This window comes from Myodes glareolus, chromosome 12 (assembly GCF_982192425.1).
Source record: "Myodes glareolus chromosome 12, mMyoGla1.1, whole genome shotgun sequence".
NCBI classification, from domain to species: domain Eukaryota; kingdom Metazoa; phylum Chordata; class Mammalia; order Rodentia; family Cricetidae; genus Myodes; species Myodes glareolus.
Window position 1 is genome coordinate 43,598,469 of NC_142037.1, and position 27,278 is coordinate 43,625,746.

Here is a 27,278-nt window from a genome sequence, read left to right on the forward strand (position 1 = left end):
TCCTTTTACTGCGGTACGGGAGAGCATGTCCTAGATGTTCCCCAAGCCAAAGCACCATATTTTTCTGATGCAAGCAGGGCAAACTTCTCTTTTTTAAGTGAGGAACCTGCTTTCTCTCTGGCTACATCCTTGAATACAAATCCCTTGAAAATTATTTTTCAAGTTCCAAGGTTCATTAATTTAATTGAATCTGTTCCTGGGTTTTAATTAAATCTGTGTTTCTCCCAGTAACCTTTGGAGAAAGATAGCAGCCGCATCATCATATTGGAAAGGACAGGATTGCAGAGCAAGACACACATGAAAGCGAAGGACAGAAATGAGTAGGCAGGGTTCATATAAATTTATTTTTGTACCAAAAAATTAACATTCAGAGACAATGCTTTTATTGTACAGTATAATAAAATAACATTCACTAAATTAAAAAGTGGATTGTTTTTCGATGATAAACCGCAATACTTTCTCTATTTAAAAAAAGAAACAACATTTACAATTTGTAGCTCTTGTAGAGAAAGACACCTGTTCAATAATTACACAAATACTCCTGACAGATTTCAGTAGCCTGTTATGCATCCTTTCTTGGCTATGTCAGCTCCTACAGTCAACTAGCTTCTAAATTTGAAAGGCACCTGGTGACCAACATCCTGCTTGCTATTCAAGGTATCCATTTTAATTTTTTTGTTTGCATAGGCTTGACAAGTCTGAAAACTCTATTAAATTAAGAAGAATGAAGAAATCAACTACATGTGGTTGCCCGAAACAGTATCCTTCCCCTTAGCGACAAGTTCCCTCAGGGGAGTTACAAAGTGCAGCAGTTAAACATGTCCTGTACATTTAAACATTAAATATGTCAACAGTGAGGCATATTTTAAATATTTTTGAATCAAATACTATAGCACAAATATAATTTACAATATTCTCCACAGAAAACATTACACCTGAAATATAACTTTAGATATTATATAAAAATACATATATTTTTCTCTCCTCATTAGAAAAAAGAAAGTACTTCTTTGCAGGTTCCAGCATGATGTAACAATTCAAGAGAACTTAACCCTTCAAATCATCAGTTGTCTGCAATGAAATGACGCCCTCTTAACTTTGAGGTTCTCAGTGGCACACGGCTAGGAGTTAGATCCAGAGACTATGACCTCTTCACTTCATAAGCATCATTATACATCTTCCAGTCTGATTTAATTACGAAATTATACAGCCACTGTGTAACCACCAGGAGTCCTGCTGACTTTACATAGGCATGGCCTGTCCAGGGTCAAGAGAGAAGACCATGAGTTTTGTACAATGTGGGCCATGCCTCTTAGTAGTCTTACACACCTATATACATCTTCCACTTTTGGAAATGTTTCCAAGCATCTAGGACGTACAGGCGAATGTGCCACAGAACGGGTTTCACTCTATGTCTCGAACTTTGAAAGCTCCAAAGTAGGTCGCATCTTGATCCGGATCCAGCAGAAAGGGGTTGGACACCTGAACGCTGATTTCCTCCCCGGCTCGGAGCTTGAAAAACCCTCCAACGTTTATGGAGTAAAAATGGAATTCAGAATTCCCTGACCAGTATTTGGTGCTTCCGCCCTTCATCAGGTTTTGATAATTGGGGATTTTGATGCTGGTTTTAATGACATACACCATCAGCTGAAGATACTTTGCATCTAGGTCCCCCGATGTCTCGTGATGCCGGAAGCAAATGTTAGCGTACAGGTAATAGAAGCCATCTTGATTAACCCTTAGCTTTCCGTTGTTTAAAGTCATGTTGGAGATCTTGGCCCAGCCCCGATCGTGGTACCAAGAGGACAGACTGACTTTATGGGAACCTACAGAGGACAGAGGCACAGATTTAGAATTTACTTCTTGGATTAAAAAAAAAAAACTTTCCTCATCTTTTTTTTTTCATAGGATGGTGGAAGAGTGTTATGTGCTAACACTACAGTCTTTATTCTAACATGGTAACTTACCTTGATACTCATTTTCTATATGGGAATGGGTGCATTCAACTGAACTTAATGCTTTCTGTGCTGTCCACTGGAGGTGCAAAGCAAAAATCCTCTATTCTTGCCTTTGAGGAAGCTACAGGACACGAGCAATGAGTGCAACATGGTTCAGAAAAGAAGCAAAGCTTGGAGGAAGCGCATAGGATTTCTGTGAGAAAGGGGGGAGGTTATTTCCACACAGAGGGGTCAAAACTGACTCCATGAAGATGCTACAATGCCTGGAAACACACACACACAAAGAGAAGACTGAGCCCCGTGGAGGGGAGAGGTTCCTTCCAGGTTGAAGAGGAAAATTAGCCAGAGTCAATTCAGACAGGAAAGAAATCAACTTGGACAGGAAGAGAATTTCCATCTGTCACATAACTTAACCTTCATTCACAGACAGGAGTCTGTAGAAGGATGTAAGAATCGGGTCAAAGAAGCTATGGGTAGGCCAGTTCCACCTAGGTCACCATCTACTATCCTAACGTTAGCCAGAGTCACACAGCTGAGAGTCTATCCCCAGAGAAGCTCAGACACAAAATGTCCGAGCTCCTCAACTTCATGCAATTCCATATCTAACATTGTTAAATCATTGCCCGGTTCCATGTTTTCCTACAACCCCTTCTCGTCCAGAAATGAGGCGATGAGGGACGTCCATGCTATTGTTTCTGGAGAAGTCCACATTCTAGGGAACATTGTAAATCAGCCATATACCCAGTGTTTTTCATACTCCAGGTCTTTGATGTACATTACCGGCTCTTTAAAAATTGGGGATATCCATAATAAATCAAATTATGCAATATGTGTACTTATGTGGATATTAATTATTCTACCAGAGAAAGTGGTAACTTGGAGGGTAAGGCTTTACGGAAGCATGGGAAGGTCCAAAACCACATCTTCCCTCCGAGGATTTTATAAAGAGTTGCACCAAACTCACAGTGCCATCTCTCTGGAGCCAACAGGACAAACATAGTCAGCCGGTCTCAGACTAGGGGAACAGGGAATAATTTGTTTCTGCAGTATAAAAACTTTGCTGGGAGCTAGCCCTGTTGCCCTGCTGAGCAGTTCTTCCCAGAGAGATCCTTCCTCTGGCGAAGGACGGCTATGCAGTCGAAGGCCCACATTGGAGCACCGGATTGAGCCCCCCGAGGTCCGGATGGGGAGCGGAAGGAGGAGGAACATGAAAAACGAAATCAATACTGCGAGGGATGCTATCACCCACTGATACAAGGGAACGGATCTGATGAGAGTTTACCAGGGCCAGCCGGACTGGGACTGAACGAGGACGTGATCTAGCCAGATTCTCGGAATTTGGCCGGATTCTCTGACTGTGGCTGGCCCGGGGTCTTTCTGAAAAGCCATTGACTATGACACTGGGACCTGTTTCCTCTGCATATGCTGGATTTTGGGGATCCAGTCTGTTTGGACGCTCGCCTTCCTGGACCTGGAGGGAGGGGGAGGGAGCTGGAGCTTCCCACAGGGCAGGAAACCCTGACTGCCCTGGGGGACGGAGGGGAAGGAGGGGGGGAGTGGGGGGAGTGGGAGGGTGTTGGGAGGGGGGGCGGAAATGGAAACTTTTATAATCTAATAAAATTTACTAAAAAAAAAAAAAAAAAAAAACTTTGCTGGGTGCCATGCTGCCTACAGCTTGAGATGGTAAATGACAGAAATCAGTCAGGGAGCCCCAGAAAAGGTAAGTATTACAAGGTCTTGCTCATGTGCAGAACCTACAAGATGCGTGCATGTGCTTGAACACACACACACACACACACACACACACACACACACACACACACAACCATGCAAATAGAAGGGGTGTTATTTGGGACTGAGTTTGACGGAAAGTGAAAAAGGTCGAAATACAAGATATACTTGAACAAAAATGTTATTATGGTTTCAACATTATGGTTTGCAACAATATACTTAAATATTTTTTAAGAATAAAAAAAAATAGGGGCTGGAGAGATGGCTCAGTGGTTAAGAGCTCTGACTGCTCTTCCAGAGGACTCTGGTTCAATTCCCAGCACCCACATGACAGCTTAAAACTGTCTGCAATTCCAATTCCAGGGGACCCGACATCCATGACAAGATACCAATGAATATAAAAACAAATAAAAAAGAATAAAATAAATAAGCACAGGGACTAACACTGAAGTCACCACCTCATCAGCTAGATTCCAAGTCATGAAAGTTGACAACTCTCTGGCTTGGTGGCTCTAAGGAGATCTATGTATTATTATTAATAATAATAATAATAACAATGATAATAATACCACCTATACTATCTACCTTCCCACAGTACCCTGAGTCCTGGGGGGACTTGAACACTTGTATCCTTCCCTAGAGAGTCAGAGGATGAACCAGAGAATGATCTGTAGTCTCTTCGATGTGATCTGAGGACCTCCAAAACAAGCTACTGCAGAAATCAAATAGGAGATGGAGAAAGTGGTGGTGGTGGTGATAAGGCAGTAGCCCATCTCCAGTAGGACAACCCATCATTAAATAATCAAAAAAAACAAGGTTCCAGTGTTCAAAGAGGACAAACACCACAGCAGGGTGCTACAGCCCAGCCAGTCACCAGCCTGCGGGCACTGGACAGCAATCTTCTTTGTTCCCACTGGAGGTCTTAGCTCAGCTCTGGAGTCTAGTGCCCCAAATGTAAATACCACCCTAGGATCCCAAGGGAGTCAACATGAGACTGTCAAAGTCTGCTCAGTACATCATGGTGCAGGAGAATTGTCTGTATTCTGTCAATCATGTTTTAAATAAATGCTGATTGGCCAGGCAGGAAGTATAGGCAGGAAAACCAGACAGGAAGTAGAGGTGATGCAATGAGAACAGGAGAATTCTGGGAAGGAGAAAGCTGATTCCTCCCAGTCCAGCCCAGACCACCGAAGAAGTAATGTGACCTGCCCCGCTGTGAAAGGTACTGAGCCATGTGACTAACAAAGATAATAATAATGGGTTAATATAAGTCATAAGAGCTAATAAGAAGCCTGAGCTAATGGGCCAATCATCTTATAATTTATGGAGACCTCTGTGTGATTTTCTTTGGGACTAAACAGCTGTGGGGTATCGGGCAGGACAGAAACCCCAACAAGCAGGCCCTTCATGTTACACATCATCAGAAAGGCTGACATGTTGACTCCTCCAGACTGGTCCATGGCCACCTAATCCCTGGGCAGAGCTTAGGAAATTAAAAATATTCCCATCTCAAGTTACTCCATTTTGTCCAGCTTCTTACCCAATTCCTACACTACCTTTCCTTTCATTTGATCGTCACATACAAGTTAAATTACTAAAGTGAAGTCTCTTCTTCCTATGGAACGGGCCCACTTATGTTGGAGTGAGATAAGGGCCAGGGAGAGCAAGAATGTAATACAAAATAGTGGTGAGGATAGATCGGAACCTTGATAGAGTACCATCCCTATAGTTCAGTGTGTCTGAAGCAGCCTCTATATTATAATGTACTCTCTGCTTTTCTCCATTCCTGTTCTCAAGTACCAATTCCTCCTGGTGATCAGACAAGAGGACACCCAATATGGTGCTTTCTATTTCTGCCTAAAATGAAGGATGACTCACTCTGTCCAAAATTAAGATTTTTTTACCAAGTAGGTGGCCCTTGGGATGCTTACCACCGATGGCGGAGAAAATAAGAAGTGAGCATATAAAATATGATTTTTTTTCCCATTGCTATTGCTGCCTGCTGGAAAGAGCAATGTTTGAGATCAGTGACAAGGGACTGCCCAAAAGAAGCTGCAGAGATCCGTGATGTCAGCCAAGCTGAGCTTGGTGAGACAGAAGAACGGGAAAACTAGGAAGATTCAAGTCAAAAACGGGTTGAGGACAGGGAGCATATTGTTGGCCAGAAAAAAGCCGGTGGGGTGTTCAGGAGGCACACAGGTGAGTGTCTAGAAAGCCAGACAGCAGAAACAAAGGACTCACCAGAAGAGAGCAGTGGGGGATAGATGGGGAAGTAGAGATGAAGACCTGCCCAGCAGCCAGGATTTCTATTGCTAATGAGGCATGCTGAGGGCCTCTTACCCGAGCCCCATTGACCTCTCCAGCCCTGGGCTGGGCTCCCAGCTGCAAGATGTTGGACCAGGCTGGACCTCAGCAAACATTTAGACTGCCCAGCTTCCTAAGGAAAAGCCCATGTCCTGACCCCGCACCCAAAGACACCCTAATACAGTTGCCTGGAGAAACTTTTGAAACTGCAACACGGTCTACATAGGGCAAATTCTGATGGACTGTGTACGAATAAATATATAGCGGCGCTCCAAAATAAAAACAGCAAGGGAAAGCCAACTTCCTCGGAATCTTTCAGTACCAGCCGGTGTTGGGGGAACAATGGGCTAGCGGGGCTGTTGGCCCAACCAGAGCCGCTAACTCCGTTTTCTTAAATGGAACCACAGAGCAGTTCATTTCCCTGCACCCTAAACCAAATAGCTGTCGGGACACAACCAGGAGCTCCGCCTGGAGTTTTGGCACGGGTTAAATTCTAGGTGCCTGCAGAGGAAGCTTTATAACTAAAACGCGCTCGCCGTTGCCAAGCCGACGTTGGCACACCGTCGCAGGCAATATTTATCCTATGCCATTTAAAGTGAACTGAAAAGATAAATGTAGGGTACATTCACGGTACACGCAGCCCAGGCACTGGTATTAATTTGATTGTCTTTGTGAACATGCAAACTAGTTTTGCCACTCGGGGGAAATGAGCGTCGCTCCCCCACCAGGCACACACAGACAGAGAGCTATGCGGATCAGAACATGCAGCCTAGAGAATCTCCTAACAGCTCAAGAGTTGGTTCCTCACCTTCTGTATCTTCAATCAGAACAACAATAGCAACAACAAAATTCTCTCTATGGCCTATGCTAGGTTAATGGCTCAAAATTATTTATTCAAAGATGGGCTTTCATTACTTACAAGACTCTAAAACGTTTAAACTCAAAAAAAGAAAAAAAAATCCTACCTTAAGCCATATGTAGAATAAAATGGAATTTGCATAATGACTTAATCAAGCTCAAATAACAATTGTAAATCACATCTGGTGAGTGTACCATGCCTCCTTCTACCCAAAAATATAGCATGTATAGCTTCCCCACAACGTGGATATTACTTCTATGGTTACTGTAGCTGAGGCACAGATTCCAGTACTGCATACAAGGTCACAAGTAGACATTAGAACCCTAGTCATTAGACAGCAAACTAATTCATTTCTGCAAAAAAAATATATATGGCCCTTGCATTACTTCCTTCTGAGAAAGCCACGCTACCACAGGTGCCTTGCAGCCTGCTTCTAGGAAAATACCCAGCACCCGCCTGGGAACTAAGTAGAGTGGAAAGTCAACTTCTAATCTCGTTACCGTGGTGACGGTGACCTTAAGCAAGTGACAAACTATGCAAAGCCCCATCTCATTGAATAATCCAAATGGTAACTGCTACCTTGCAGTAAGGATGAGAACACACAGCAGAAGACCTAAGCCTAGGAGGTGCTCTGTATGGAGGACGCAGTAGCATTAACAGTGATGCTCAGTTACACTCTCTCAGAACAGAGCGTTCAATGGGATCCTTGTCTTCCTTGCCTAGCCCATTGGTGCGGGAGAATTGTCTGTATTCTGTCCATCATGTATTTTAATAAAACGTTGATTGGCCAGGCAGGAAGTATAGGCGGGTCAACCAGACAGGAAGTAGAGGCGGGGCAATGAGAATAGGAGAAGGCTAGGGAGGAGGAAGCTCCCTCCGCCATTCCTGCCCAGATCACCGAAGAAGCAACACGTGAGCTGACAGCTGAAAAAGGTACTGAGCCACATGGCTAACACAGACAAGAATTATGGGTTACTGTAAGATGTAAGGATTAGTTAATAAAAAGACTGAGCTAATGGGCCAATCAGTTTATAACCTAATGTAGACTCTGTGAGATTTTCTTTGGGACTTGCTGGCTGTGGGGTACTGGACAGGACAGATACCCCAACAAGTTGGCCCTCATGTTACAGCCCATGGTGAGTAGCCAGAAGAACTACGTGGTGCATTGAGCTCTGGATCCTCATTTTCAGAAGTAATTGTGTCTCTGGCCTGTTAAACTAGATGTTTACCAAGGAGCGGAAGGACAAGCATGAGCAGAAGCGACAAAATATCTCAGCTTCCTGAAGACTCCTGTCGTCTGCTAGGTGCCCCCACAGCCCTCCCCAAAGGAAAACTCTCTGGCTTGCTGAATGACGTCATCCACCAAGGAGGTCAGTCATGGGGATGCCTTTGGTACTAAGCTAATCTACTTCATGAGTAAAAACGCATGGCCACTGTCTTTCCGACTGGCCGGTACTTAAAAGAAACACCCACTTCCATGATCCAAAAATGAATACAGGGATGATGTGGTCTGTGACATGATTGACAGGTAGGGGTCAATTGAAGGGTTTGCCTCTTCCTTTCGGTTGAGAAGTCAAGACTCGAAAGTGTTAGTAACGGGCTACGGGTAGGTTTGAGCGTGTCCAGGGGTTGAGGGCTGAAAAACTGAAATACGTTTTCAGGCAGAGCGTAAATATAACTTACCCTTGGGGATGTTGGCAGCATCAATGGTGAGGTGAGCGAAGGGCTGCATCTCCGACTTGCCCCGCTGAGCCAGATCGAACAATGAGCCTTCCATCATAGCTGCGGATGACAGAACCAGGTGAGCTTAGAGATTCCAGACTGTCCGGGACTTCAAACACTCATGCAAACTCGTGATTACCTGGCACTCCCGTGAAGCGCTGTGGTCCAACGATATGTTGTAATTCCTGAAATGAAAGAGAATTTTATCCATCAACTCATTCTTTTGGTAAAGTAGTAAAAAGACGTAGGATTACCAGATGTACAATCAGCCAGTTTGTTTTACAATGTGGGAGCAAAATCCCTGCATCTCGTATTCCTAGATTCTGAACCCCCAAAACACTTAAAAAGTCCAACACACACATACACACACACAGAGTCAAACAAACCTTTAGGGCAATTAAAAAAAAGCAAGAGACAAATTAACCTGTAAAACCAAATAATTGAGCATAATTTTTTTTAAAAAAAATCTGTAACAGGTATACAAATGGAAATGAAGTAAGTCAGAAAAGTAACAAATGTACAAAATGCACAACTCTCTTTTGGTTAGCAAGGCACCTCCTTTTGTGTAAGTCAGTAGTGAATTCCTACTATAATGCAGAGGCTTAGCCTCTGGTTCACTCAAAAAGTGATTCGTTCTTGGTGGTGGTGGTGGTGTTTAAAGTCACATATATATATATACTTTAAATATATACTATATATTTAAATATACACTATATATACTTTAAATATAGACTATATGAAGGTCTAAGAGCTTTTAGTATGTCAATAATTAACTTAAAATTCTGTTGCAAATAAGTCTAGATGCATAGGCCAGGAAAAGGATGTATACAGGCAAATAGATGGCAGAAATTGCATATTTAATTTGAGCTCCCAAAATGAAGTCTCCAGCAAGTGACCACATGCTCCCCTGATTCAGACATTAGCTACCGTGAAATGTCCCATAAGGGAGAGCAGGTCAACGCTCCAGCTTTCTCCTTGGTTCAAATCTTGCGGCTTAAAGAGCAGCCTGCTGGGAAGGTCGGATGAGATAATGCAGGCAAGTATCCAGCTGTGTGCCCAGGAAAGTCAGATACCCAGATGCTATCAGCGCAGGACAGTGTCCTCGGTCCCTCACTAGAATCAACATTCCTGCTGACCACCCACCCCTCCACGACGTCTAAAGGACAGGCCATGTAATGAGAGCTCTCCCTATATAGACAGAGAGGCTTTCACCTATACAGTAAGGCCATCAAGTGGGCAGACGGAATAACCCAAGTTCAACCCTTAGCAATGAGAAGCCACCTGGAGGTAACATTGGTTCTTCCTTATTCTTCTCTCCACCTTCAGTGCCCTCAAAGGAGGTAAGGATCTCGTCTGTTGTTCATAACTTGTATAATGGAGCAGCAGGCGCCCACCCGGCTAGCTTTACCCGAAATAATTACACGGAAAACTGTATTCATTCAAACACTGCTTGGCCCATTATCTGTAGCCTCTTATTGGCTAACTCTTACATATTGATCTAACCCATTTCTAATAATCTGTGTAGCACCACAAGGTGGTGGCTTACCAGGAGGATTCTAACCTGCGGCTGTCTTGGAGAGGAGAGTCATGGCGTCTGTCTCATTGCCTTCTTCCCAGCATTCTGTTCTGTCTACTCCACCCACCTATGTTCTGACCTATCAGGCCAAGCAGTTTCTTTATTAATTAGCCAATGAAAGCAACAGAAATACAGAAGCCTCTCCTACATCAATAACTCTTGGAGAATCCACAGAGGTTATATAAGGTCAGTCTCTGCCCTGGCCTACGCTTGGGTCCTTGTACAGCCTGAAGCCCGCTGTAGGGAATTTTAAGCAGATGGTGGTCCCTTGCATTGAACAATGTGATGGCTCTCGGTCATCTTTCTGTCCCTCCCCACTTCTGCTGACCTCCAGTCTCACAGGTCTCCTTTCAGGATTCTCAATGGTGTCCCAATTTCTGGAATTTCCTGGTTTGGCTCACATGACATTCACACTACGGATTAGGTGTGTGTGTGTGTGTGTGTGTGTGCGTGTGTGTGTGTGTGTGTGATTATGTATATAGAGATACATATATACAAAATTATGTATATAGAGATAAATACATACAAAATTTTGTGTATTTACATATGCATATATACAAAATTATGTATATATACACATATACACAATTGTGTATATGATTATGTATATAACTATATACTTAATCATACATAGTATTCATACATATTTTTCACTCAGTAATTATACAATTATACATAGTATACTTTAATAACTACATATATTCTTATGCATTTATATATACACATACCTCATTATACATTATAACTTTATATGTTTATATATACAGTGTCTCTATATCCATTGTGTATATCTACACATAGATATCACATACACATACTGCATCTTTACCTGATTAGAATAGGCATCTTAGAGCAGAGCTGTATTCTGAGGCGTACAGCCACGCCCGCATTGTCCCCCAGCTCTGATTCGCACCACTAACAGGAGAGTAGATGTGTGTCACATCCCTACAGACCTCTTCCCTGATTTTCTACACACTCGGCCTCCACATGGAGAAAAAATCAAGGAAAATGTCACTGTGGCCAGTGCAGTGACTCTCAAAACTGAGAATGGTGCAAGCCGACACCTCCAGGAGGATGAGCGTGTACCAACTGCAGGATCATGCCGTCTGAGTCCGAGATGCAGGGGATCTACGCTGGATTCTCAAATTTGAATTTCTAACAGACGAGCAGCTGCTATAGCCTCGGCTACTGAGACTGACAAATCTCCTTTGCAAGGGTTTCTGCATGGGCAAATGAGGAATTAGCTCAAAGACTGAGACCCAGCCCAAGGCAGCAGACCAAAGCCCCTGATGAAATGGGCAGGGCCGTCTTTCTCCCTCTCTGCTGGGAATGCACTTTCCTTGCCCGTTTCATCAGCAGCTTCTAGGTCAGAGCTGCCACAGATCCATTTAGTTACAAGAAAATTCAATAAATAGCACCTCTCAGAAGCACTTTCAATGCCTGCTGTCAGGGGAAAAAAGGGTTCATGTCCCAGGATGAATCAGACCTCTCGTTAGAGACCCAGGAGGTAATGCTTTTGTATTATTTCACTAGAGAACCCAAGAATTGCAGTTCCTCTCAGAAATTCGCTAAGGACGTTTCAATACCAAAAAGGGATCTTACGATGAAGCTGTGACCTCAGGTCATGCACAAAAAAACACTGTAGCATGTATGTCTCCGCCCCAATCTTCTGAGCCTGAAAGTAATTGCTATTTATGGTCAATCGTAAACATACCAGTCTAAGTCTATAATTTTAAGCTGTCTTCGAGCATTGAAATTGTAAAAAGATACGTACATACGTACACACATACGTACATACATACATACATACATTCTTAGCTGAAGGATACCTGCCATGCAACCATAAAGGTCTGCGTTAGATTCCTAGAACCCATGTTTAGTTTGTTTATCTATTTGTTTGAAAAAAAAAAACCAGCAATACTAGACATGGGCTCACCCTTGTTATTCTAGCACTCAGTAGCTAATACCAGCACTCACAAGCAGGTCCTTGGAACTCTCTGGGCAGCCAACCTAGCCTAACCATCATATCATTCTCCACGCCAATGAGAGACCCTGTGCTCATAAACCAAGGTGGATTATTTCTGAAGAACAAAACCCCCAAATGGCCCCTGGCTCCTACACACATGTACACACGTACCCACATACAAGTGCACCCTTGCACATGCATGTGCGTGTGTGGATGTGTGTGAGTACGGATACTCATACAAATTTCTTGTAGGTAGAACTCAATTGTATCTCAGTGTGGGGGGGGGATGCACATGCATAGACACACATACATACATAGACACACATACACACACACATGCATAGATATACATACTCATACATAGACACATGCAAACACAGACAGACCGACTGACACACACACAGCCCTTGGTTCCCATAAGCTACCCAGGACAACAAGAATCTTACCTATGAGAGTTAATAAGAAACTTCACGAATGAATGAGCTTATTTATGGTCAAACTGAAACAAGTAGTCTTTTCAAAAAAATGTATTCATTTTTAGGCAAGCATACTTTAGGCCTAAATTATAATAACTTCCTCTAACAGAACAGCTAACGGGAACAAAACAGAAAGAAAAGAGAAAACTGAATCAAGCAGGCAGCCAAAGAAATTGCAGCCAAGGCTAAAGAAACCTTCAGACACAGTGCCACCTAGTGGACATTGCCTCAAATTGACGTCCCCTGGACCACCACAGGCAGGCTTTCAGGTTTTCAAGTTGGAAAGGACCAAGTTTCATATGAGTGTTATCTCTCGAAATAGATTGTATTAATTTTTCAAATTTTCTTTCAGAGTACATATGCAGAGAGAGAAAAACAATCAATTCAGGTTTTCTTTTTTTCTTTCTTAATTACAGCTGAGCTTAAGTCATAGGAAAAAAATGTTTAGATTTCACAATCTCTCCTCCGGGGAGCAAAGCACACAGAAGACCAATTGATTGTGTAACTGTGGTCTTCACTATGGCCTCCACTCAACTTCTCTTAAACGGGACATCCAAGAAGTGCAGTTCCCAGGAGTGTAATAGGGAAACAACCCGTACTAGGGCTCCAATCCCTTCGGACCCCCGCATGGCTTTTTAAATGATTTAGGAATTTCTTTTGCAAACTCAGGGAAAAGCTGCTTTTCTTGAGAAGTCAGAGCCACTTAGGGGAGGCCACACTGAATAAGAATAAATATGGACTCTGAGTTGTATTTTAAAGTCCTTAATTGGATATAGGAGTTTTGCTCCACACAATTTACCCAATCTCTTCTTCTTCTTTTTTTTTAAAGTTGATTATATTGAGCTATACGCTTTTCCCTGTTCCCCTCCCTCCTTCTTCCCTCCCCTTCAACCCTCTCCCATGGTCCCCATGCTACTAATTAACTCAGGAGATCTTGTCCTTCTCTACTTCCCATGTAGATTAGATCTATGTATGTCTCTCCTAGGATCCTCATTGTTCTCTAGGTTCTCTGAGATTCTAATTTGTAAGCTGGTTTTCTTTGCTTTATGTTTACAAGCCACTTATGAGTGAATATATATATGACACCTGTCTTTCTAGGTTTGGGTTACCTCACTCAATATAATGTTTTCTAGGTCCATTCATTTGCCTGCAAATTTCAAGATGTCATTATCTTTTTCTGCTGTGTAGTACTCCACTGTGTAATCATACCACTGTGTAATCATATCCATTCTTTGGTCAAGGGGCATTTAGGTTGTTTCCAGGTTCTGCCTATGATAAACAAAGCTGTTATGAGCATAGTTGAGCACATGCCCTTGTGATATGACTGAGCATTTTTTCGGTATATACCCAAAAGTGGTATTACTGGGTCTTGAGGAAGGTTGCTTCCTAATTTTCTGAGAAATCGCCACACTGATATCCAAAGGGGCTGCACCAGCTTGCACTCCCACCAGCAATGCAGGCTAAGTGCACCTTTCTAAACTGAGCTACATAGCTGCTAAAAACAAGACCCTGAGTATATGTGATTAAATTGGTCTTATGTTTGTTTGACCTCAATTTTGTTTTCATTCTTCTAAATAATGTGTGTGTGTGTGTGTCCTGACTAAGAGAATTCCCAGCTGAATAGATTCCATGTAAAGGTCAAGTTGCTGGAGTCTGTATTTATCAGTCTGAAATCTCACCCATACTGTGATATGAATCATGTGATCCATGCGGAACCTGTCAATCAAATCGCAGAAGAAGCAATTTGCACAGCCAGATGCTCCAGACACTTCTGGCACCCGTCAGTAGCAAAGGCCTCAGGTGGCTGCCTCCCTCTGCAATACCACAGCAGCTGCAGGGACATCTGGCTGGTTGAGCAAGAATTTAACACCCCGCTTGCCAGATATAATACAGGGTTCATACACTTGTTAACATATGTAATGCACTCATTTTAACATCTTAATGACACCCTTCATGCAATTCTTCTCCGACCTAGTTACAAGAATAGTGCATTTATCAGACAGTTAGTACATGAATGCCACACTCAGGTTGTTGCTGAAAATGAATAGCCCATTTCCCAGTCCTGCAGGGAAGTCCTGGGGACTCACACATGGTAAATGCCTCAGAAATCCCATCTCCTCCTCTCCAAGCCAGCACTACTGCCTTCAAGCTCCCATCCCTCCTCCTTGGGAAGACAGCGATTGCTTCCCTACCTCTTCTCCCTGTCTCTGTGCCTCAAACTGATGCTGGCTCCTGCAATGAGCATCTTAAATGCAAGGGGAGTTTGTCTCTCCTGTCCCTGAAATCGCTTGGTGACTTCAGGAACAAGTGCTCTACAGTTTACAAGGCTCTACATGGCCAGGCCTCTGTGACATTGCGAGATTTAAAGAAATAAATAATTAGGCCCATATCCAAAGTTCCCGAACCACTACTCCTAAAATTCCTGGGATTTCTTTACTGATGGAAATATCTTCTGTAATTCCTAAACCTTTCTCAACAGGGTCTATTTATATCAACAAGATAACTCAGAGGATGGGAGTTGGTTGCCAGAGCAACCAAGTACACGATTAGGAGACTGGAGTTTTGTAAGGCATCCAGTTGTCCTTCCACATCTTAAGACTTAGAAACTGCTTAAGGTGAGGAGAACTGGACCACTTGCTCTCTGAAGTCTTCCGGGCTTAGAGAAAACAGTAGCTAGTTTGTCGCTGAGCCGCCCGCTGGCTTCACAGCTCCTCCTCCCGCACTGGCTCTGTGTGCCACACCTCCTTCCCCAAGGATGCTGGCAGTGCTGGGGGTTGGGTGATGTGGAGCTTCTGATGGTGCTATGGGCCAGAACCCGGCTTCACATGCATGGGCACTTTTGCCGCTTGCTGTTCCTTGGCCAGAACAGTGGCTCATCTTTAGCCACGGAGCAGTCACCTTCAGCCAACCTTCCCAGGCACAGAAAGAGTCACTGCCACTGCGCTGTACAACCCCCTACCGAGGCAGGACTTAAAAATCTTATCTCAGCTTCCCCCAGCCAAACCCTAAAGCTCACACCCAGAGAGAGAAAAGCATTACTAGATGTCCTGATGACAGCCCAGGGTCCTTAGGTGGACTCATTGGTGACAGTTCACACATACCCCAAAGCCAAGAACTTTAGTGCAGATTTTTATCTGAGCAGGTACACAAAGGAAGATGCCTCTCGCCGCAGCTTCTTTAGCCCCCAACATGCCTTCCCCCGCCTGCTGCCATCAAAGCACTGGGAAAGCACTCAGAATGGAGGCAACTCCTCCCCATCCCCACGGAGGATACAAGTCCAAAAGGGGTCCAGCCGGGGGAGGGGGGCACAAGGAGAGGAGAGAGCAAAGGTAGAAGGGTGTCTAACCCCCACGGATCCCAAGGGTCAGACATCCACCTGCTCACTGAGCAATTGTCTTTGAAAGTTCTTCATGAGGAACTTGGCCATGATGGCCACATGGGTACCATTTCTTCCAGGAGTGGAAGAGATGCGTCCACAACCCCTAATGCACGCTCCTCATCAAGGGGCTGAGGAGCTACGTGTCCTTGTTTTCATAAAGCGGAGCGACGCTTTCCCTGGAAGGGCAATAGGTATTCTGGGAATAGAAAATTAGTTTTTATTGTTTAACCTTCATGGTTTAAAAGAGGAAGCGTCTGCTACGGGTAAAGGTCCCCCTAGGCTTTGATAAAGAAGCCTTATGACAGCAGCATTAGTCTTCATGAAAAGCCCAACTTTAAAATGTCTTCTACTATGCTACTCATTAAAAATGAGTAGACAGGGGCTCAGCAGAGGAGCGCAGTATGACTTTGCTCTACTCTGCCCACTGCAGCAAGCATGCCAGCCTTCCACTGGCAGAGCTTCCACATCCCTAAGACCCACCACTTCAGAAGAAGATGGCTTCCACAGTCTCTCAGAAGTGCTCCTGGTGCCCTAGGAATAAGAGTCACAGGGCAGCCAAGGTGTCGGGACAGCCACTGTTGACAGGCGAGGATGGGAAGAGAAGGATGCAAGCCACCAAAGGAGGACCCCGAAGGGGCTCATGCCCCTCGAAACCTGGAACTCTAACAAACCTTGCGGGTTTACATCATGGCTTGCTTCTGACAAGAGTGAGTAGCCACGTGTACTGACTACTGACTCGGCACAGGCTAGTGTCATTGGAAAGATGGGAGCCTCAATTAAGAAAATGTCTCCATAAGATCATGCTGTAGGCAAGCCTGGAAGGCATTTCTTAATTAGTGATTGATGGGGGAGGGCCCATTAGTGATTGATGGTGGTGCCATCCCTAGCCGGTTGGTTCTCAGTTCTATAAGAAGGCTGGCTGAGCAAGACATGAGAAGCAAGCTGGTCATCAGCACTCCTCCGTGGCCTCTGCATCAGTTCCTGCCTCCAGGTTGTTGCCCTGTTTGAGTTCCTACCCTGACTTCCTTTGGTGATGAACAATGATAAGGAAGTGTCAGTCAAATAACCCTTTTCCTCCCCAGTTTGCTTTTGGTCATGGTGTTTCATCACCGCAATAGCTGTCCTACTAAGACCCCACACATGACACATAATACAGAGATGGGTACGGGTCATTCATTCATTAAACGTGTGCTTTAGTATGTCTGTCACTGGGGACAGAAATGAAAGTCACGGGGCCCTGAAAAGCTCCCCTAAGGTAAGCCAGGTCCAACCTGGGTGCATGTAGCTAGTGCATGTGGTATGTAGGTTAAGTCTCGAGTGTACTCAAGAGGGCCTCCTAACTACGCAGGCAGATGGGCGAGCGTAAGTGGGAGCCTCTTTGGGGAATTGCCTGCACTGCATTTTGAGAGACAAGTAGAAAACAGCTAGACCAAAATGGGTCTGAGATGTTCAAAGAGTACACGCAAGAACCTAATTCATTCCTCTATCAAGGAGAATCCTGCTTGGATGCTTTATGAGGAGGTAGAAGTCACAGCACGCAGGTCAGGGGAAGAGCTGGGGTAAAAGCTTAAGACCATTCTCAGGCTTCCAGCTCTGTGTGCTGGAGATGACAGGGACAGCAGACCCGAGGAGCAGCTACAATGGGCAGAAGGAGCATTCCAGACCTGAGGAGTAGCTGCAATGGGCATAAGGAGCATTCCAGACCTGAGGAGTAGTTGCAATGGGCATAAGGAGCATTCCAGACCTGAGGAGTAGCTGCAATGAGCAGAAGGAGCATCCCAGACCTGAGGAGTAGCTGCAATGAGCAGAAGGAGCATTCCAGACCTGAGGAGTAGCTGCAATGGGCATAAGGAGCATTCCAGACCTGAGGAGTAGCTGCAATGGACATCAGGAGTGTTCCCTGTTCTGCAAATTGACTCTTAGCATTTTAAAATAGTAATTTTACCCCAGCTACTGCCGTGATCACCACTTGGTATTCTCATAAGGCCAAGATCAAGGACTGGATCAGCATCTTAGTGACCAGGAAGTTTCCTAGAATGGATCTCCTCCCGACCTTGACCTCCAGGTTCACCAGTCGTTGGACATCAGATCATCTTTGATATTGATAACTCTCACCAGCTTCTAGGCCACCTTCTCCAGACAACAGCCATCATTCTATCTCTCAAAGTCAGTTCATTTAAAAATAAATGTAAAAAATGGCTCTTCTGTCTAACAGTGTCTCTTAGCACTTGGTTGGCCTGGAGACATCACAGCGGGCACCTTTGTGGCTATCACATCAGAACCTCTAGTCAAGGATCTGGGAACTCTTAAAAAAAAACACAATCAAGGACCCCAAGTTCATTGAAGATGTAGCTAGATTGGAAAACAGTGCCCTGGGACTTGTCCTCTCCTCCACTCCACAGGTTGCCACTCTGCATGCACAGGGCAACTCACCCCTTAACAACACAAGCGTCCACCATGACTGCCCCCTCTCAGGTATATCCTCCTAACTCGGTCTCTTTCAAGACCCCATTCGAAATATCTTCCCTTCCATCCTGAGGTATTCATAGGATAGATTAAAGCCGCCGTCTCTGCCATCACTAGCTAGTTAGTTCCCCACTGCTGTCCTCCTGGCTCCCGCCTACTTCACAGGGGCTTTCCTGAGGTTAAGTAGCCTTCTGTTGAGCAAATGGCAGTTGATGGTGTTGTGGTTTAAATGAGAATGTCTTCCACGGGGCTGAGTATTTGAACACTTGAGGGCAGTTTGTGGAGGTCTAGAAGGTCCATCCTTCCTAGAGGACATATACCACTGGAGATGGATTTTAAGGTTTCCAAGCATTCTGCCATTCTCAGTGTGAGCTCTCCCTCCCTCTTGTTCCTTCTCCCTCTCCACTCCCCCTCTCTGTTTTGTGCTTTTATTCACAATTTGAGCTCTCAGCATCCAGTCCCTGCTACCACGCCTTTTTTTTTGTGCTGCTAAGCTTCCCTGACACGAGGGGGCTCTTATCTCCCTGGAACCTTAAGCCCAAACAGACCCTTCGTTCTGTAAGTTGCCGTGGTCATGATATTTCATCACAGCAACAGAAAAAGTCACTAACACAGATGGCCTTGGCTCTGTAGGGCATCTCTGTGGATTTCACTCCAGAGTTCCCATAAAGATCGCTTTTATACACGCTAAATGTGATTGAGGTTGATTGCAATGCCCAAAACTACTACGGCCAAGGGAGATGGAGTCCTACTGGAAAACCACCACATGACTAACATCGTGACTTGAAACACCAGCGACCCACACTCAAGTTCCCTTCTGTGTTTATGAGAAAGTCTCTTAGGATACACACTCCTGCACACAAAGACACAAAGGCAAAAAGACAGCAAATGGGATCTGAATTCTCCCCTTGATCTTTCTTTGGGAACTCGAGAGCCTAAGAGAAATAATGTCTGCATAACAACTCCAAAGGCTCCAGGCAGACACAACCTCTTTACATTTTCATTGATAATTTACTTCAGTTGAAATTTGGAGAGAGGCTTTTTTTTTTTTCTCAGACTGTCCTGGAATTCACTAGGCTATGGACCAGGCTACTCACTGAGATCCACCTGCCTTGGCCTCCTAAGAGCTGGTATTAAAGCCGTGCACAATCCTGGCTAGACTTTTTCTAATTATCAACACTGAAATTCAAAAAACCAGAGTTCCATGAGGAAAAAAAGAAGGCAACCACTCAACAAGACGAACATCCTGGTTTTGAGTAAATGTTTCTGAATCCATAAAATTTAGTCAAAAACGAAAAGGAGCGATCAAAATTATAGATGTGTATGTCTAGATGGCCCTGCAACTCCTCCTTAAATGGGTGAATGATGTTAAAGCTCCTTTTCAGCCTCTCTCCCATGCTCTCTCTAGGTACCTAAATATAAACTTCAGAAAAATAAAATTCTGACCACCAAAACTTTTCAGATTGGTGTTAATTCTTGCTCCATATATATATATGAATATCTATGTGGGTGTATGTGGGAGGGTATTGGATGCGGTGTATAATGAGTCCACTTTCCTTCATATCCAGAGCTAACGTGTGTCAGAGACTGCCAATGGTACCTCTCTCTCTCCTCCTTGGTGGCTCTAGGCAGCCTCTTCTTCAGGCATTGCGTGTAAATGTCTAGCCAGCAGGCTGCTACTAATACAGAAGTTATCACTCCCATCGTTTTTTCTGTTACCCTCTCCGCATCTGAACATGACAGGCCACCCTGGACACAGGGAAGATACAGACATGTTGAAGAACGAGAATCCAGCACTGGAGGGCTCATCTTCGGAGTATGACAGGGAGAGAGAGAAAAAAACATAAACCAGCCGTTTCCCTTGATGAGATTCTTCTAATTGAGAAGATGTCAAGTAACAATGACGATTTCATTGCGAGGCAAAGCATCAGAGATGTTGGACTCACTAGTCTTACTATAAGCGTACAGTGTACATGTACACTGTAAATTATAAAGGAATGAGACCAAACGTATACTGACTATCTCACGATAACAAAGATGCTGCAGTGATGACTTCCTTATCTGACTTCTCCATTAAGGTATTAGGGCAGTGGTTCTCAACCTTCCTAATGCTGTGACCCTTTAATACAGTTCCTCATTTTGTGGTGAACCCCAACCATAAAATTATTTTTTTTTTTTTGATTTTCAAGACAGGGTTTTTCCATAGCTTTTGGTTCCTGTCCTGGAACTAGCTCTTGTAGACCAGGCTGGCCTCGAACTCACAGAGATCCGACTGGCTCTGCCTCCCGAGTACTGGGATTAAAGGCGTGTTTTTTGTTCATAAAATTATTTTATTGCTACTTTACAACTGTAATTTTACTACTGAATTGTAATATAGACATCTGATATGCAGGATATCTGATATGTGACCCCCCCTCAAGGAGACACGGTCCACAGGTTGAGAACCACTGCATTCGAGGATCAGATGTCTGTAGAGAAGATAACTTGCTCTTTGCCATTGCTGTCCTTGGGTTGGTTGGTGTTTGCTTATTTCTAGATTTATTTATTTGATGTGTGTGAGCATTTTGCCTGCATGAATGTATGCGCACCACATGTGTGCAGTGTCTACAAAAGTCAGACGAGAACATCAGGTGTTACAGATGGTTGGGACCCAAAATATGAGTTCTGGGAACTGAACCCAGGTCCTCTGCAAGAGCAGCAAGTGCTCATAACCAATGAGCGATCACTCCAGCTCCCATCGCTGGACTTTCATATTTGGGCATGGAATTAGGGGGTCTAGCACAAGGGCACTTAGATAGGAGAGAAGAGTCAAGTTTCCAGTATGCATTCTAGGTCTCCATCTCCAGGGCGATCAGACTGTAGAAGAACAAACACACCCACGGGACACGGAAGTGAAACGAGAAGTCTAGCTAGAGACACCACCTCACAGAGTTGTGCCAGTTCTGATGATGCCAGCTGTGATGGCACTGAGGTGATATTATCCACACCTGCCATTCGTGACAACCAAACACATGTTCGATGAGTCAGATGAGAAAGGACCATCCTTATCAAATGCCTGAATGGCTTTAGAAATTGGTTGATGTCCCATTTTACTCGAGAATCTTAGTTTACAGAGTTCAATAGGTGACCCACCGTTCACTGGTTCTTTATTCTTTCCCCAGACAGTAACAAGTTAGGTACAATATATTCAAGAGCTGACCAGAGCCCTTGGCCTGGGGAAGCTTACAGTTTTGTTCCACTGTCTGTAGACATTTCTTACTGTTCAGACTTATGAGGGCTTTTTCTGGTGTTTTTGTTTCCTTGCTTGTTTGAGCTAATGTAGGAGACCACTCATGGTAGGCTCATAACTAGCTCTTTTTCCCTGGTGGCTCTAGGCAGCCCCTTCCTCAAGCTCTATAGGCAAATAGCAGCTCTGGAAGCTGCTGGAGCCGGGACACTGAGACTCTGAGCTACCTCGGTCCCAGACATTATCAAGCAAATTACGAGTGTGTGTGTGTGTGTGTGTGTGTGTGTGTGTGTGTGTGTGTGTGAGAGAGAGAGAGAGAGAGAGAGAGAGAGAGAGAGAGAGAGAGAGAGAGTACCACATGACTACATGACTACCTCTTTTTGGTCATTCCACTTTTTTTTTTTTTATTTTATTTTTAAGATAGGTCTCTTACCGCCCTGGTATTTGCCACATATACCAGGCTGGCTCTCCAGCAAGCCCCTGGAATCTGCTTGTCTCTTCTTCTGCTGTGTGGGAATTACAAGAATCTATTCCTGGATCCTTATTTTTATCTTACATGGATAAGTGTTTTGCCTGTGCTATGTGTGTACACCACATGTATGCCCGATGGTCAGGGAGGCCAGAAGAAGCTGTCGAATCACCTGAAACTGGAATTACAGATGTCAGAGAATCGAACCTGCTTCCTCTGGAAGAGCAGCAAGTGCTTTTAGCGCTGAGCCATCTCTCCAGCCACCCTCCATCCCCGGCTTTTCTAGATGATTGTTCTAGAAATTAGACTCAGGTCTTCCAAGCACTTTACTAACACAGCCATCTCCCCGGCCCTATGAGGGAAAAAAAAAATTAATGTTCTCAAATAAGACATTTGTTTACATAACTATTAAACAAAAGCAGTCTTGTAAATTGCGTGCATTAAAAATATTTGTATTTCAGGTTTGCAGAGATGGCTCAGTGGGAGAACTGATTGATGAGCAAGCATGAAGGCCTGAGTTAGGACCACTAGACCCACATGAAAGCCAGGTATGGCAATGCCCATCTACAACCCCGGTGCTTAGGAGAAGAGCCAGGCAGACCCTGGGGGTGCATGGACCAGCCAGTGCCAGTCTCATTCAACGAGCAAGCTTCACATTCTATGAGATACTCCATGTCAAAAACATAAGTGGAGATCAATAGAGAAACACACTTGATGTCAACCTCTAGCCTCTATATGCACAAGTGCCCTTCACACACACACACACACACGCCCACAGGCACACACATACACACACAATTTGAAATCTAGCTTTTAAAAGCTAATGTGAAAAACAAATACAGGAACTGGAGAGATGGCTCAGCAGTTAAGAACACTGACTGCCCTGCTAGAGGACCCAAGTTCAATCCCCAGCACACACGCAGCTGCTCATAACTCCAGTTCCTGGGGAATCTGGCTCCTTCCTCTGGCTTCTGAAAGCACCAGGCACACATGTGCTACACAGACATGCATGAAGGCAAACACCCATATGGATTAAATAAATAAACAAGCAAATGAATAAAGAAATAAAGCAACCATAAGCCCTCTTGCTTCTTCCTGCCCCCTTCAAGGAGCACAGGGTACCTCTTTGCAGACAGACAGCAAGGTGACATCTATTGATTTCTTCCTTTGTTATCATTCATCTAAATACTTTGACAGGCAAATTTGAGACAGTTTTTATATTTTAAAAAAAGGGGTCCCAGTGTGAAATCAACAACCTGGCACACTGAAGGCAGGTGGAGTCACAGCCCTGAGGGCTCAGAATATTGACTCGATACATAAACAGATGTCTATCCATGGAGCCCAGACAGAAGGTCGGGGGTGAGCGTCCTTCCTGCCATCCACAGCAGTCCTGGGTAAGCCCTGAACTCACCACTCTGCCCAAGCCTGGTTAACTAGGCAGAGCCCGGGAAGGCTGCCAAAACTGGAAACAGGCATCGCTTCACACATCAGACACCACATTGTCCCAGTGTTTTTTTTATTGTCACAGACTGTTATGATAGACTTTATAAATTGCGGTTGGGAGAGTTGGACCAGTAGGAGGCTTTCAGAGTTCTGTGCTAACGGGGGAAAGGGGCCAAGACAACCTAGCCACAAACAAAAAAGGAGGGAAAAACAAGATTACTTGTCTGACCACAATGAGCTGGGTAAACACCACTTTCTGCATGCCTATAATGTGATAGTGCACTCATGTCTGCTATGTCTTACCACTGCCTGGGCTGATCTCTCAGTACTGATTGCAACTATACACGATTTATTTTATGGCTTCACTCAATATCTGTGAGCAAAGTTAAGATGCAAACCTACTTCCAGAAGGCCTGCTACATCCAACCGATTGTTGGTGCTGCCAAGACAAAATTAGACATCTGACTACTCAGCAAATATTGCCGACGTCACAATAACCAACGCTTTACATCAAAGGATAATACACTGGGTAAACCATCCGTTTGACTAGGATAAAGGAGTAAATTTGCGGGTCTAAGGAAAAGGCATGGCGAGATGCCTGGGTCCACAGCTGCACCGTATGGATGTTGATTAAGGGTAATGATAAGGTTTGGGAAACATTCATCTCCCTCCTACAGATCGGGCCTAGGAAGAACGAGGTTCCCTCACCTCCAGCACACACTGGTGACGCCCATAATGCATATATTATACTAATGTACACCGGCTCACTGTAATAGTTTGTTGAGCTTTTAAAAGGCTTCTAACAAATTGTCCATGTTTTCTAAAATGTAAAATCCGGTGGTAGGGCGCATAAAGCACAACACTGGTGAAATAAAGTCCCACTCCTCTCGAGAACCACGATGACTTGTTAATACAAAAGACTAGGCTCTCTTTCTCCCTCCCTCCTTCCCCTCCTCTCTTCCTCTCGAAAGGAGTGTCCCACGATGTCACTCTCGCTAACCTTCAGCTCACAATCCCCCTGCCTCCGTTTGGGATGACATGAGCCGCCATAGCTGGCAACCATGTGCCTTTAATGTAAGCAGCTGATTCTTCTCGTCTGATCTTCGTCCTAGTTACCCACATTCTGAACTTGAACCCAGAGCCTCGGCCATACTAAGCATGCACCATGCCGCCACTGAGCTCCACACTGCCTCCCCATCCCGCCAAGAAAAGCTGTTAACTTTTTAACAAGGGTAAAATTCTTTCTTCCCTCAACCAAACTGTGTTCACTCATTTAAAGTAATTTCATACTGTATTAATATGCATATATTCGCAAAGACACATAATAGTGGCTGTAAGCAACACGCCTTCTTATGCTTTCTCTGGTGACATTGATTTTACTGCTTGTAGGACGCTCAGTTTTAGCGAATCATCTCTGGAATTAAGGTGCGGGTAGAATTGGTGGTGGCCACATTTAGCCAGCTACTCTCTTAGTGAGGTGACACAATGAAGCAAGCGGAAAGTTAGCGCCATCATCAATTTCATAAAGTACAGCAAGTCTCACCTTGACAGTGTTATCTTTACCTTAATTAGCCTTACAGCTTACTCCTTCCACCTGCACTTTTAGCCAACACACTTTTAGGGCGACGCTCTCCCGCCGGAGAACTAAGCTAGAACCGGACCAGTTAATTAGTAAATCTTAACAAACCCAAGGCCCAACAGCCTTGAGAATGCCAGCGTTATTCCGAGATAATGAGACAACACGAGAAGTAGCGAACTGGAAGCTGGGAGGACTTGTGGATGGGGCTCACAGGCAGACACGCAGCATTTAGCACTGAATTCCTGCCCAATTTTTGGTGGAGTCAGTAAGTGCATTAATTCCGCAGCAGCAGAATTCCCAGGTGGCTCTACTCAGGGAAACCTGACAGGGATAGGTTCCTCAGCTGAGGCTGAGAGCACAGCTGTCTCCAGTCTTCGACATTCTCATCTTTCTTATTGCCCAGCTCTCCCCGACAATCAGAAAGGAGACACCTGATTTCCACCTCCCCATCACATCTCCTCTGCACGCCTGCCTCTCACCACACCTGACAGCCGAGGGCCAGTTACCTGGTTCCTCATGGGCACCCAGGCCACAGGTGTGCAACAGGGAACCCTGCAGAAACAAATGAGGAAAGGGCCACCAGAGAGTCCCCAAAACCTAGAACGTGGTTTTAAGATCAAGGATTCTAACTAACAAAGGGATCACCAACCAACAGTAGTCACTTTGATTCTCCTTCCAGGTGTGCGTTCAGATTCCTCCTCTTGAAAAGAAAAGACAGAGCCAGATAGTGGTGGCACACGCCAGAGGCAGAGGCGGGCAGATCTTTGTGAGTTCAAGGCCCGCCTGGTCTACAGAGTGAGTTCCAGGACAGCCAGGGCTACACAGTGAAACCCTGTCTCGAAAAAAAAAAACAAAAAAACAAAACAAAAAAAAAAAAAAACAAAAAGCAAAACACGAGAAAGAAAGGAAAGAAACTGACCCCCGCCAATTTCAAGAGAAATCTCTTGACGATAGCCTCTCAGCTCTTTTTCCATTTACAAAAACGAAAGAACAGCGCCAACAGTGTTTCTCAAGCCTCACTATCCCGCTATTACAGTGCCAGGGAGAACCCTCGACTTAGAGACCGTGGTGTGGACTGACCTTTTGCACGGCCCCGTGGAAGGCCTGTTTCATCCTCCTGCAGGACTCGGGCAGGGCATCTGTGTCGTCGCTCTCCACAGTCGAGTCCTGTAAGCCTGTGTTCTCACGGAGTGTGAGAATCCTAGAAATGCAGCGGGTGCCATCTTCCAATACCCTGTGAGGATCCATCTGGGGGCGGGGAGGATATTAAAGTGATTATAGTTAATGAAATGTGACTTGCTAATAAAGGGGCGATGCTTAAGAGTTTCATATCCCCCAGTGATAGATAACAAATAAAATTACCCTCTAGTTGATGAGAACATCTTTTTTGCTGTTGTTATGTGTAAGTGTATACACATGCATGTGTGAGTGTAAGCCAGGAGTTGATACTGGACATCTTACTCTGTCACACCCTACTTTAAGTGCTTGAGATGGGGTCTGTTGATGAACCTGAATCTCACCCTTTAGCTAGACTGGCGAGCCAGAAAGACCTTAGGATCCTCCCGTCTCCATTCCCCATCACTGGGATTTGGATGGCAAGTACTCTATTGACTCATCCATCTCCCTTACCCTGTAGATGGCAATCATCCATAATACACAATGTCAAAGATACTTAACAGAAGTGTGTGTGTGTGTGTGTGTGTGTGTGTGTGTGTGTGTGTGATCCATGGGGAATGAACTTCTTCGTGGACAGAAGAGGCATCGAGGATATCTTATGTGATGCAGCAGGTAAGACTCGTCAAGTTAGACAGGTAGCTCACAATTACAATCTAAGGACTTGAGAAGCTGATGAAGAAGGATCAGTGGCTAGGGAAAGCCTGGGCCATATAGTGATTTCCAGGCCAGCATTGGCTACATTGTAAGACCCTGCCTCATAAACAAGAAAAAATAAGACACATGCTGCATTTAGAGGAAACCGCCTGGAGATGAAGGCCACCCAGAGATCCAAAGGAGGCAAAGCTGGAAGCCAGAGTTTGACTTCTCTTCCAGATGAATACCTATTTACCCAGTACTTCTCAGCCTGGGTCTTACAAACGTGTAAGGGCAGTGCCTGTTTTCACATTG

General features: G+C 44.6%; 1 protein-coding gene across 1 annotated transcript in view; it reads right to left on the reverse strand.

The window, feature by feature from the left end:
• Positions 1-317: 317 nt before the first annotated feature.
• Positions 318-27,278, reverse strand: part of Tnfsf11 (TNF superfamily member 11) — a 33,760-nt gene continuing 6,799 nt past the window's right edge. The window contains exons 2-5 of the mRNA XM_048422182.3: positions 26,235-26,402; positions 8,714-8,759; positions 8,536-8,634; positions 318-1,826 (exon numbers count right to left, since the gene is read on the reverse strand). Coding sequence (XP_048278139.2) covers positions 1,405-1,826; positions 8,536-8,634; positions 8,714-8,759; positions 26,235-26,402 — 735 coding nt within the window. The 3' untranslated portion in view covers positions 318-1,404. The remainder of the gene's footprint in view (positions 1,827-8,535; positions 8,635-8,713; positions 8,760-26,234; positions 26,403-27,278) is intronic.